Source organism: Chinchilla lanigera, unplaced genomic scaffold (genome assembly GCF_000276665.1).
Source record: "Chinchilla lanigera isolate Chin_1 unplaced genomic scaffold, ChiLan1.0 scaffold00053, whole genome shotgun sequence".
NCBI classification, from domain to species: Eukaryota; Metazoa; Chordata; class Mammalia; order Rodentia; family Chinchillidae; genus Chinchilla; species Chinchilla lanigera.
In genome coordinates, this window is record NW_004955454.1 from 6822934 (window position 1) to 6835436 (window position 12503).

At 40.5% G+C, this 12503-nt stretch overlaps 1 protein-coding gene across 5 annotated transcripts in view; it reads left to right on the forward strand.

Annotated features, from left to right (window-relative positions):
• Kdm5a (lysine (K)-specific demethylase 5A) overlaps nucleotides 1–12503 on the forward strand; it is a 90740-nt gene that overhangs the window by 48626 nt on the left and 29611 nt on the right. For all 5 annotated transcript variants that reach the window (XM_013520164.1, XM_013520162.1, XM_013520163.1 and 2 more), the window contains 5 exons: nucleotides 451–632; nucleotides 987–1111; nucleotides 2372–2522; nucleotides 6881–6995; nucleotides 9967–10322. In XM_013520164.1, coding sequence (XP_013375618.1) covers nucleotides 451–632; nucleotides 987–1111; nucleotides 2372–2522; nucleotides 6881–6995; nucleotides 9967–10322 — 929 coding nt within the window. The remainder of the gene's footprint in view (nucleotides 1–450; nucleotides 633–986; nucleotides 1112–2371; nucleotides 2523–6880; nucleotides 6996–9966; nucleotides 10323–12503) is intronic.

Sequence of the window (12503 nt, forward strand, 5' to 3'; positions counted from 1 at the left end):
AGGTGCCCTCAGAGGACCTCCTCATTAAAATTCCTCCTCTCAAAAAACTGTCTTGACTTTTGTAGTAATTGCGTGCTTGCATTTTTTTATAGTTGTTTCACTTAAATGTGTATCTTTATTTGTTTTTTTTTGTTTGTTTTGTTTTGTTTTTGTTTTTGTTTTCTGGTACCAGGAATCGAACTCACGACCTTGCACTTGCCGGGCAGGTGCTGTGCCGCTGATCTAAATCCCCAGCCCCTGAATGTGTATCTTTAGATGCCAAAGTTTAGTCTTACCCATTTTTAAAGATTTAGTCATGACTATTTTCAGAAAGTATTTTCATGTCATGCTATTGTGGCTTTCATATTTATGCCTTAAAACCGGAGATGTACCTTAGAAAAATACAACTTAGGGTCTTTGGTGTGTTAGAGACAAGAAAGACTTGATCTGGTGGTGTGAACTGTGTTTCAGGGTGTCCTGATGTCAGAAGAAGAAGTGTTTGAACTCGTTCCTGATGACGAGCGACAGTGTTCAGCATGCAGAACCACATGTTTTCTCTCTGCTCTCACATGCTCCTGTAATCCCGAGCGGCTTGTATGTCTCTACCATCCGACTGATCTGTGCCCCTGCCCCATGCAGAAGAAATGTCTTAGGTACCCTGTAAAACTTCCATTATGTTTTAAAAATACCATCTGTTAATGTTACAGTTACACCTTCCCTGTCCCTGAACTGGAATATCTTTTCTGTTTGCTTTCATGCTTGGGCCAGTCCTTTAAAGTTGGTCTTTAGCATAATACCTAAAATTAGTGTTTTTATCAGTTAATTCTAGACCTTTTCTTTTCTCTCTCTGAATTGAAACTGTGGGCGTCTTTGATTTTCTGTCAATGTAAACCCAAGATCCCATTGCTCTCACCTTTGTACTTGTTCTTACACTGAGCGTACTTAAAACTCAGTTCTTTAAAGTTGTTGCTGGAATTTGAAGTTTTTTATTTCTGTGTTTTTTGTAGATATCGCTACCCATTAGAAGACCTCCCTTCTCTTCTTTATGGTGTAAAAGTCAGGGCACAGTCCTATGACACTTGGGTCAGTCGTGTTACAGAAGCATTATCTGCTAACTTCAACCACAAGAAAGGTTAAGTTTCCTCTTTCGTGTGCATGTACTGAAATTATTGTCACTTTAAAAGGGTTCTAGTTGGGCATAGTGGTTCATGCCTATAATTCTAGCTACTTGGGAGGCTCAGGCAGGAAGATTGCAAGTTCAGGGCAGCCTGGGCAACTTAGCAAGACCCCTTCCTCCAAAAGCAGGGCAAGGAGTGTAGCTCAGGGTGAGGGCGCTTGCCTAGCATGCGTGCTCCCCTGGATTCAGTCTCCCCTGCTGTCAAAAAAGACCTTCTCTATTAGTTTTATGTTTTGTTCTCCCCTATTAGGAAAAAATCTCAGGTCTCCTGAGATTTGAGACTCATGGGCTATGTGTTAGTTACGTGTCTTGTCACTGAGACACAATACCTGACACCCACAGCTCGAAGGGGAAAGGTTTATTTAGCTCACAGCTTGTAGAGGTTTCAGTCCATAGTCAGCAGACTGCAGGGCAGGTGGCATAGCAGAGGGGCAAGGCAGTTAGGAATCAGGGAGAGATCCAGGGAGGAGAGAGGAAGTTAAACCTTTTAAGCCATGTGGCCAGTAACCCACCTCTTCCCACTAGGCTTCGTCCCCCAGCATCACACGTAACTATAAAGGATCAGTGTCATGGCCCCATAATCCAGTCACCCTCCAAAAGCCTTATTTATGAGGGCATAAGTCTTTAGGAGGACATCTAGATATAAACCATAACAGGTTGGTTGAATATTGGTTTAATTTTCTGTTCGAGAATATTTTAAGTGAAAAATCTGACATAAAACGGGACAGATAATGTGCAGTAGGGATATACTTTAGGAAGCCATTGCTGCCAGTGGACTAGCACTGAAAAAAATTGGATTTTTTTTGGTGCTGGCAATTGAACTCAGGACCTTGTGCTTGCCGGCAGGTGCTGTGCCGTTGAGCCAAATCCCTGGCCTGCAGTGAAGGTTTTTTGTTTTTTTTTTTGGTTTTTCTCCGGTACCGGGAACCGAACTCACGACCTTGCGCTTGCCAGGCAGGCGCTTTTGCCGCTGAGCTAAATCCCCAGCCCCAGTGAAGGTTTTTAAAAGAGGAGTGGCCTTATCAGAGAGAAATCAAGTACTGGCATTGGCAGTGGGCAGCTGGTCAGAAACTATTTGCATTGGGGAGATTTTACAGCCACACTATGTTTGTCCTAGTAGGTTGGTAAGGTTGGTGAGACTGGTGAAGATTTTAGAACGGCTTTTTGTCCAAATGGTCATAGTCATAGTACCTGGCGTTTTGTTTATTTTTTCAGATTTGATTGAATTGCGAGTAATGCTGGAAGATGCTGAGGATAGGAAATATCCAGAAAATGATCTCTTTCGGAAGCTCAAGGATGCTGTAAAAGAAGCTGAGACTTGTGCTTCTGTGGCCCAGCTGCTTCTGAGCAAAAAGCAGAAACACAGGTAAACCTAAGAAGAGTGTAATTCCCCGCTCATTTCCTTCTTCAGAATGAAAGGCAGAGTTCTAACTAGCCAGTGAAACTGTACCTTGTCTTTGATTTCTTTTCCATGTTTCTCCTTTTCCTGGTATGCTCCTGTCTTGTCTCCTACTACTGTCAGTCCTCCTTCCTCCCTGGGATGGTGGTTCAGAAATTGAGACATTCTTTAAACTGTAATAGTTCCAGGTAGCTATAAACAGCTGTGCTGTGGATGTAGCTCAGTAGCATAGCAACTGTGGCATAGCCTGGCAAATGTAGGGTCCTGAGTTCAATTCCAGGTACCAAAAAAAAAGAACATATTGCTATAAACAGCTGCATCAGGAAGGTCGCAAACATCTGCTGTGTCCAATGCTAGAAGTCACACCAAAGTTTGTATGGTATCCATGGGACAAAGACCTAGGTCTAAGCAGGAAAATAATTTTTATTTTTTAATTTAAAAACGTGTATTAGTACATGTTTATAGTGCATAATGATTACACTCATTGTGAAAAGTTGGTACATGTGGATACACATCTTAATTCCTTTTGCTTTCTGATCTTTGCCCCTTCTTCCTCCTTCCCTCTGCCTCTTCCAGAGATCTCTCCCTCTGTTTCCAATTACTCTGTCTTTTTTTTTTTTTTTCTTTGAGACAGAGTCTCACTATGTAGTTCAGGCTGGCCTTGAACTCACTGTGTATCCCAGACTAGCCTCGAACTTACAGCAGTCCTCCTGCCTCTGCCTCTCAAATGCTTGGATTATAGGCATGCACCACCATGCCTGGCTCTGGTTACCTATCTTTTACTTGCTTTTTACACATTGCATTTCTCATATTAGAGAAACCATGCTTTTTTTTTTCTTATGGTACCGGAATCGAACTCATAAACTCATGCTTTTCAGGCAGGCACTGTGCTGCTGAGCTAAATCCCTGGCTATCATCCAGTCTTTAAGCTTGATGTCTGATTTATTTCACTTAACATTATTGTCTTAAGGTGCATCCATTTTCAGCAGGAATATAAAGAATTGAAAAAATTCAAACCCCCCTCCCCCTCAAATTCAAAGACCCAAACCAAAAATGGGCATGTGAGTTGTATACACACTTCTCAGATGAAGAAGTACAAATGGCAAATAAATGCATGAAAAATGTTCTACATCATTTGAGAGATGCAAGTTAAAACAACACTGAAGTTCCATCTCAACCCAGAAAAAATAGCTATCATCAAAAAAATCAACCAAATGATAACAAATGCTGGCAGGGCTGTGGGGAAAAAGCAGCCCTTCTCCACTGTTGGTGGGAGTGTAGACTGGTACAACCACTGTGGAAGTCAGTGTGGAGATTCCTTTAAAAACTAGGATTAGAGGTCCCATTCGACCTAGCTATTCCCCTTCTGGGTGTCTTCCCAGAAGAATTAAAAACATCATACCACAGTGATATATGTGCACCCATGTTTATAGCAGCACAATTTGTAATAGCTAAATATGGGAAACAAACCAAATGCCCGTCAACCAAGGAATGGATAAAAAAGGGGTGGGTAATTTTGTGTAATGGAGTGCTGCTCAGCCATAAAGAAGGATAAACTAAAGATTTCTATAGGTAAATGGATGCAACTCAAGACCATACTCATTAATGAAATAAATCAGACCCGTATATGTGAACATCGTATTGTCTCACTAGTGTGAGAAACTGAGTAAGTAGATCCAAAATGTATGATAGATATTGTAGATTGGGAAGAAACTGTTGAAAAGGAAAGACAAACTGTGATGGGGGAAAGGGAAAAGGAAGAAAGGGAAAAAGAAGAATATATTTAAACACAAGATAGTTAAGATAGGTATACAGCTAGTTTCTCTTAGCTCATTGAAAAGAAAGGTTTGTGCTAATATTGTGTGGACAAGATACTACGCCTATGTCTTGTACTCTGAATACTACGAAGACAACAATATGCAGTGTATTAATTATTGTAACTGTCCTCCTAACCTGTTTTGAAACTGTTTTATTTTTTTCTCTTTAAAGTGAAAAATTATTTTTAAAAAGCCACTAAGTTCTGGACATGTTGTCACAGGCCTATAATCCCAGCATTTTGGGAGGCTGAGACAGGAGGATTGTGATTTGGAGCCATGCTCGGCAATTTTAACAAGACCCTATCTCAAAATAAAAATAAAAATGGTTGGGGACATAACACTCCGTTCAGTTCCCATTACTGCAGTCAAAAATAAAAACCAGTGCTGGGGATATAGCTGTGGCCTAAGCACCTGCCTGGCAAGTACAAGGTCCTGAGTTCGATTCCCGGTACCAAAACAAAACAAAAACAAAAACCAAACAAACAGAAAAACCCATAACCTCCCACTAAGTTTATTTTACATTTGTATATTCCTGAAGTAATTAGATGTACAGTTTATGACTTGAGCTTACCTGCCTGTCTTAGACATGTTTAATGACTTAAAATAAGATTTTTGAAACATGGTTCATAAGTCTTGAGACTTATGCATAGGAGTAAAGCAGATGCCTGTGGGAACCTGGAAAGCAGCGGTACCCTTTCCTCACACTGAAGGGTAGAACGGAACCCCGCAGGGGATACTGCGTTTGTGGGAGAGAAAAGAGCACAGTTAATCGTAACCTTAGTTCAGACTGCCTGCCTTAGTTGATAGTAGCTAACCAGGGCTCTTTTTTCATCAGTTAGATCCCAAATTCAGCTTCCTTAATAGAACAGATCAAAATATTTAACAACATAGAACCTGAATGAAGTATTTTGTGTTGATGTGGTTTGCTTTATAAATCTACCTTTCATTGGAATGGATTCTCTTGTTTTTATTCACTTATTAAGGAGAGTTATACTTCCATTTTGTTTTTGTTTCTGTTTTTTTTTGTTTGTTTGTTAGTTTGTTTTCCGGTACCGGGAATCAAACTCACAACCTTGCGCTTGCCAGGCAGGCGCTGTGCCGCTGAGCTAAATCCCCAGCCCCAGGAGAGAGTTATACTTCTAATTTCACGGTTTCCTCCTTTCTTGCTCCACTCTGCAAGTCCCTTTTCCTGGCTGTTCTTCACATGCGCTGTGCTGGGTTCCTCCTCCCCAGGGCATTCATACCGGCCCTTCTCGCTCTTTGGATTTCTCTTCCCACTCCGTGCAGGTGACTTGTTCCCTTTTGAAGTCTTTTAAGTGTTACTTTCTTGGAAAGCTTTTTGAGACAACCTTTTATAAAAATTGTAACCATCTTACCCTTCTTCCTGCTTTTTCTTGTAGCCTTCTCACCTTCTGGTATACTCATTTACTTATTTATTGTCCCCTGCTAGCTTCTTCCTCACCTCCATGACAGTGTACACTAAATTAGAATGTCAGGGATCTTGTTCTGCTTTTCTTTTTTTTTAGTACCAGGAATCGAACTCATGACCTCAGGCTTGCTAGGCAAGCGCTTATACTGCTGAGCTACATCCCCGGTCCTTGTTCTGTTTTTCATTGCCATATTTTTTCTACTTAGAACAATTCCTGGCACATAGTAGTACACAGTAAATATTTCACACAAGTGATACTACAGGCTGAAAGCAGGTGGCAGCAAAGAGTACCCTTAATGGATGCGGAGGGAGCTGCCTAAGGAGTGCTGAATTGTATGCCCTTGACCTAATGTAATTCAGGTATATTAAACTTCCTTTGGCATTATTTCATAGTCATTCTAACACATTCCTTACATCTGAATGGCTTTTCTTCTATGGCTGTTCATATTGAGTTTTAAATTGCTTTATGAGTTTTATAATCTACCATTTATCAGAGAACCTTTCTTAGAGACATTGAGCCCCTTGGAGAATCTAGCAGAAGTTAAGGTCCCTTTTAGAAAAACATACACATGCACAATTTTGGAAAAGTTTCAGAGGGCTCACTAACTGAAGGCAAGCTAAAGGCCAGTGTTCCAGATTGTATGCTTCTTAAAATAACAGGATCTAAGTATGGGGTAGTGGCACAAGTCTATAGTCCCATTACTCAGGACACAGAGGCAAGAGGACCAGGAGTTTGAGGCCAGCCTGGGCTAAAGAGTGTCTCAAGAAAACCAAAGAAGACAAAAAAAAGATACAGGACTTAGTTTAGTTAACTTAATATTTCACTCTGGGGAATTTATGTAATGTTTGAAATATTTTAGTACTTGTAAATTGGAGAAACTGACTTGGAGAGTTGAATCTTTGAGTCATTAACTGAACAACTTAAAAAATTTTTTTAAGTGATTATCATTGCAGTCCCTCAAACATTAGGATTCTAGGATTGCTTAGGTTTAAATTCTGAAGCAAGTAGGTAGGAAGCGCATTGTATATCGGAATGACTGAATTTTTTCTCACTATGTCTCAATATTATTTCACACTAGGCAGAGCCCAGATAGTGGAAAAACTCGGACCAAGCTGACAGTGGAAGAACTGAAGGCCTTTGTCCAACAACTTTTTAGTCTTCCATGTGTTATCAGCCAAGCTCGGCAAGTAAAGGTGGAGTATTACACTCTTCTCCTGAGTAACAGCCTTTGCGTTTTAGGCTACTGTTTTGGATTAATAGAATGGTATATCTGGACTAGTTTTTCCCTTCTGTTTGTTTATCTTCTCACATGTGTGCTGTTATGTATGGTCCTTTAGTAGATAGTCTTAGTTTTGTTCTTTGCCTTCATTCCTTTTACAATTGTGGAATGAAGGCTATTGGGAATTATTTTTTCTCTATTAGGTCAAAGCCCCCATATAATACACACGTAGCTGAAATGCAATAAGTTAGTTAAAAGAATCTGAGTGTATCAATAAGTAACTAATACATGAGCCTTTTTCTTTTTCTTTTTTTTTAATGCTACTGAGATTGATCCCAGAGCCTTCATACTGAGCTATGCCCTCAGCCCTTTTTTTAAATTTACTTTTTTGGTACCAATAGTTGAACTCAGGACCTTGCACTTGCCAGGCAGGTGTTTGTGCCACTGAACTATATCCCTGGTCTGCCCTTTCATATTGTGAAACACGGTCTCAGTCTCACCAAGTTGCTGAGGCAGAGCTCTGCGCTTACTAGGACCTTGATCGTTTAATGAGTAACCAGAACCTCCAAAGTGTGTATCAAGAATGTTGTTCTACATGATTAGTAATTTTTTGATAGTTTTTTAATTTTTTGAGAGTGGCTAGAGTATCTAATTTTTTTTTTTTTTGAAGGTTATCAACTTGCAAAACTAGTATCTTTTGTAATCTTTTCTTATTGTATTTTATAAGAACATTTTGGTAGTAGACTGCTCTCTTTCTTGAATGACTTCACTAAGCATCTGTTCACTGCACTTGCCTTTTCTTAGTTCTTGGCTCTCCCCCGCATGGCTCCTTGTGTAGACAGATGCATATTCTATATTTCTTTTAACAGACTGAAAGAATTTTTCTGTTTTGGCAGTACTGGGGACTGAACCCAGAGCCTTTGCACTGAGCTACATTCCCCATTCTTTCTTATTTTTTATTTTGAGACAGGGTCTCACTAAGTCACTGAGTTCCCCTGGCTAGACTTGAACTTGTGATACTCCTTCATTAGCCTCCTAGAGTGCTGAGATTACAGGTGAGCATCACCAGCCCAGCTTGAAAGGCATCTTAAAAGCCTTTTAATGAGTTAAATGAGCCCCGTGTCCTTGATTCCTTTATTTCCCTTATGCCCCTTGGCCAACAAGTGTTGCAATTACTTCCAAAATATACGTTAGTGTGAACCATTTATCTTCATCTTCATTTTAAAAAATAGCTTCTGTTCCTCTAGAATCTGTGCTTTGGATTACTGCAGCAGACTCTGAACATCTTTGCATTCTTTTTTTTTTTTTGGTGTTAGTGGTACTTGGCTTGTGCCCAGGGCCTTTACACTGATCTGCTTTCTTTATTCTCCTGTGATTAAAATCCTCCAGTGCTTCTCCAAAGCCATTAGAATGAAACTGAAACTTGTCATAATCTATAAGACATTGTGTAATCTAACCTCTGCTTATTCTTTTACTACATTTCTCCCCCATTCACTTGGTTTTTTTGTTTGTTTTTTGTGTTTTGGACACAGAGTCTCACTATGTAGTTCAAAGCTATCCTCACATTCAAAGTGATCCTCATGCCTCAGCCTCCCACATTCTGGGATGACAGGCATGTGCTCTTGTAACAACACCTCAACCCTATTCTTTTTAAAGCTTTTGTAGTTAGTATTTGTATGGCTTGAACTATCTTTTTATTAGATCTTCATACAATTTCCACTCCCACCCCATCTTCATTTTAATTTTGGTTTGCTATATTCTGTGACTACCATTGCTAGATTATATTCCCTCTGTCCCTTCTGGCCATTCTCTGTGGCCTTACGTTGTTTTCAGAATCTGACACTAAACTGAACCATTTTATTCATATATTTACTCTTTGGCCACCTATATTACAATGGACAAGGGGTGAACAAAATATATGGTGAATATTTAAAATTTATTACAGTAAAAGACAGACTGCAATTATCCCCCCCAAAACACTCCCCCTTGCTTCAAGTGTACTTATACCATTGTTCTTGCCTTTTGTAAAGCAGTTCTGGAAGTCCCCTTTCCTGTCATTGTGTGACGTGATCAAAAGCAGGTGACTGCTGCTGTCAGTTGTCATCCAACAGAAAGGCAAGCACCTGAAAACACGGTAGTGTGTTCTCATCTGCCTTGTTCACCAAGTCTGGCATCATACAACTTCTGGGTCTTCCCCAAAGTCAAAATGACCATAAAAGGTCAATGTTTTGAATTGATTCAGGACGCTGAGGCAGCTGCAACAGTGCAACTAAATATACTCATGAAAGAGGACTTTCAGAACTGCTTCAGAAAGTGATAAGAATGGTGACATAAGTGTTTGATGTGAAGGGGAGTATACTGAGGAAGATTAATGGCAGTGTGTTTTTTATTGTAATAAATTTTTTAAAAGTGTATTGTATTTTTCAGTCACACAGCATATGTTCCTTGAAGACAGGACTTCGTTTTGTTGAATACTGTGTGCCGCCAGGCATGGTGGCGCACACCTGTAATCCTAGCACTCAGGAGGCTGAGGCAGGAGGATTGGCATGAGTTTGAGGTCAGCCTGAACTGCATAGTGAGACTGCATCTCAAAAAAAACACTGTGTACCTAGAACAGTGCCTGTATCTAAATTAGCAGACATTAAATACTTACTGAATGAATTGGTTGTATTTTAAAAGTATACTATAGCTAAAATTATAGAGAATCACTTATGAATTAAACTGTTACATTTGAACATTTGTGTTGTGGTGGTAAAATTGTAAGATGCTCTAGGATTGGTAGTCTGCCTGAACTATGTCTTTTCCATACTTACTTTGCATTCTTTCAGTTTGCCCCGCCCCTTTTGTGCTGTAGGAGTTTGAACCTAGGGCCTTGTACAAGCCAGGCAAATGCTCTTCCTCTGAGGCACATGCCAAGCGTCTGCTCTGCATTTTGTCCTTTTCAGAATCTGCTTGATGATGTGGAAGAGTTCCACGAAAGAGCTCAGGAGGCACTGATGGATGAAACCCCTGACTCTTCCAAACTCCAGATGTTGATAGACATGGGTTCTAGTCTGTATGTGGAGCTGCCTGAATTACCTCGACTGAAGCAAGAGCTACAGCAGGCTCGGTGGTTGGATGAAGTAAGACTGACCCTGTCAGATCCACAGCAAGTCACTCTGGACATCATGAAAAAGCTGATCGACTCTGGTGTGGGGTTGGCGCCCCATCATGCTGTGGAGAAAGCAATGGCCGAGCTGCAGGAGCTCCTCACCGTCTCGGAGCGATGGGAAGAAAAGGCTAAGGTCTGCCTACAGGCAAGGTGAACACACATTTTGGTGACTGTTGCTTCTTTAGTAACCAAGTCAGAAAGCACAAGGGGAGGAAGAACATAAGGGCCTGTTTTGTTAAATGTTTAATTAAATGTTTTGTCCCTTCTCGACCAGTCATTAAGGTATCCAATGAGGCTACACATGGCAGGTTCAGATGTGCACATTATGGTGCAGAGCGCATGGTTAATGGTTAACTGTAGTTAGGAACTCAGCTATAAATCTCACCTGTATGTTATTAATGTTAACGGAGATGTATGGAAAAGTGTTTTAGCAAGTTTTGGAGGAGAAATTATGGTAGACTTGGATGGTCAGTTGAGAAGCTTGAGAGAAATACAAGACATTTGGGAGAGTCTTGAAGAGTGAGTAGGATTACAGAGAAGGGAGAGGGTAAGAAATTGTAAATCAAGTTTAAGGAGTCTGTAGGATGTGTTCATATGCCAAGATAAATGAGCTTCTTTGGAGTGGAGCGTTTATGCGGAAAGAACTGAGAGACAAGAGTCAAGGTGAGCAGCTGGGGTGGCATTGGTGCTGCCCTGAACTCACAGAGACTCAGGTCGTGTTCTTCGTATTTGACTGTATGCCAGCTACTTTGGCTGGTAATTAGCTGCGGTGTTTCCTGTGAAAGCGTTTCTTTACCAGCAAAGATTAATACTTTCTCTCGTGAGGTGTAGATGAGGAGACTAGGGTGCTTACTTAGAAGGATTACGTGGGTAAGTGGCACAGGTGAAACTTCTTCCTCCTGAAGTCTCTGTGTGCCTACCTACTTTGCAAGTCACTTAATTTTGGATGCATTTGGTTGGAAATGTTTTAGGTGATTTAATTTCACAGCTCTGCCTCAATAAGAGAAGTCTCCGTGTATACTAAATAGCTTGTTCACCAGATACCATGCAGAATATATACTAAAATTTATTAATAGCTTTTCCTACCTGAAATACACAAATGATGCTTCATCTTCAGATTTGTGAAAGTTTTTGAAAGTGGGAGTATTAAGCGCAAACGCTAAGTGACTTTGGAATGTAGAACTGTGACTGGTGTACCTGATGCACCTTATCACCATCTAACAAATGAAGAGTTGTTGGTAGTAATCTTTGAAAACTTCCCCAAATCTCCTGTATTTAATCACTCATCAAGTCCTGATGACTTTGCCTCCAGTATGACTTTCAAGTCTCTCAACTGTTTTTACATTCCTTTTGTATCTTGCCTACTTCTTTGCAGCACAGTAAGTAGCTACTACATACTAGGTACTGTGGCGACAGTAGTGGACATAATATACAAGGCCCCTCGTCTCACAGAGCTAACATTCCAGTGAAGAGAGATGAACAAATGCCAGTTGCTCTGGGCCTTCCGTCTGCCTCTCAAATAGTGCTTTTCCTCAACGTTCGGGCGTAGAACCTTTTCTTTTCTCACTGTGCAGTCTCTCTGGAAATTTTATCTAATTTGGCTTCATTTAACATCTTTATGTTGACCAACTTCTAAATTCTCTAGATTTCTTTCACGGATACCCTTTCTTTGCTTGTTAGATAATTCCAGCCAATGTCCCCACAGATACCCCAGATCTCTCTATCTTGTTAACTCTTTCCCGTACCTGCTTCATTGCTTTATTTTGTGAATTATATACCGTCTTTCACGTGTATGCACTAAAAAGTACTTCAGCAGTTAACTTTGACCAATTCTCTTCTCTTACCCTCTAACTCAGTCATGTTGATTGTATTGTTTCCTTGAGTTTCAGATTTTTCAAAAATTTTTTTGTAAATGGGCTTGCCGGCCTCCTTCCCTCCCTCTCTCCTCTTCCTTCCTTTCTTTCTTCCTAAGGTAAGGGTCTTGCTGTGTAGCTCATGCTGGTCAGGAACTTGCTGTGCAGGTCAAGGTGGTGCTGTCCTCCTGCCTCTGCCTCCTGAGTGCTAGATTTATAGGCATGTGCTACCACGCCCAGATTATTTTTACCTTAATTCTTCCTTAAGGACTTTCTTCATTATGCATAGAATTCTAGGTTGATACTTTTAATTATGGTTTTTGTTTGTTTGTTTTTGAGACAAGGTCCTGGACTCACTGTATAGCCAGGCTGGCCTCAGACTCACAGTGATCCTCCTGCCTCAGCCTCCTGAATGCTGGGATTACAGGCATTTGCTGCTATTAGATTGTTATTTTGTGTTAGTACTTTTTTTTTTTTT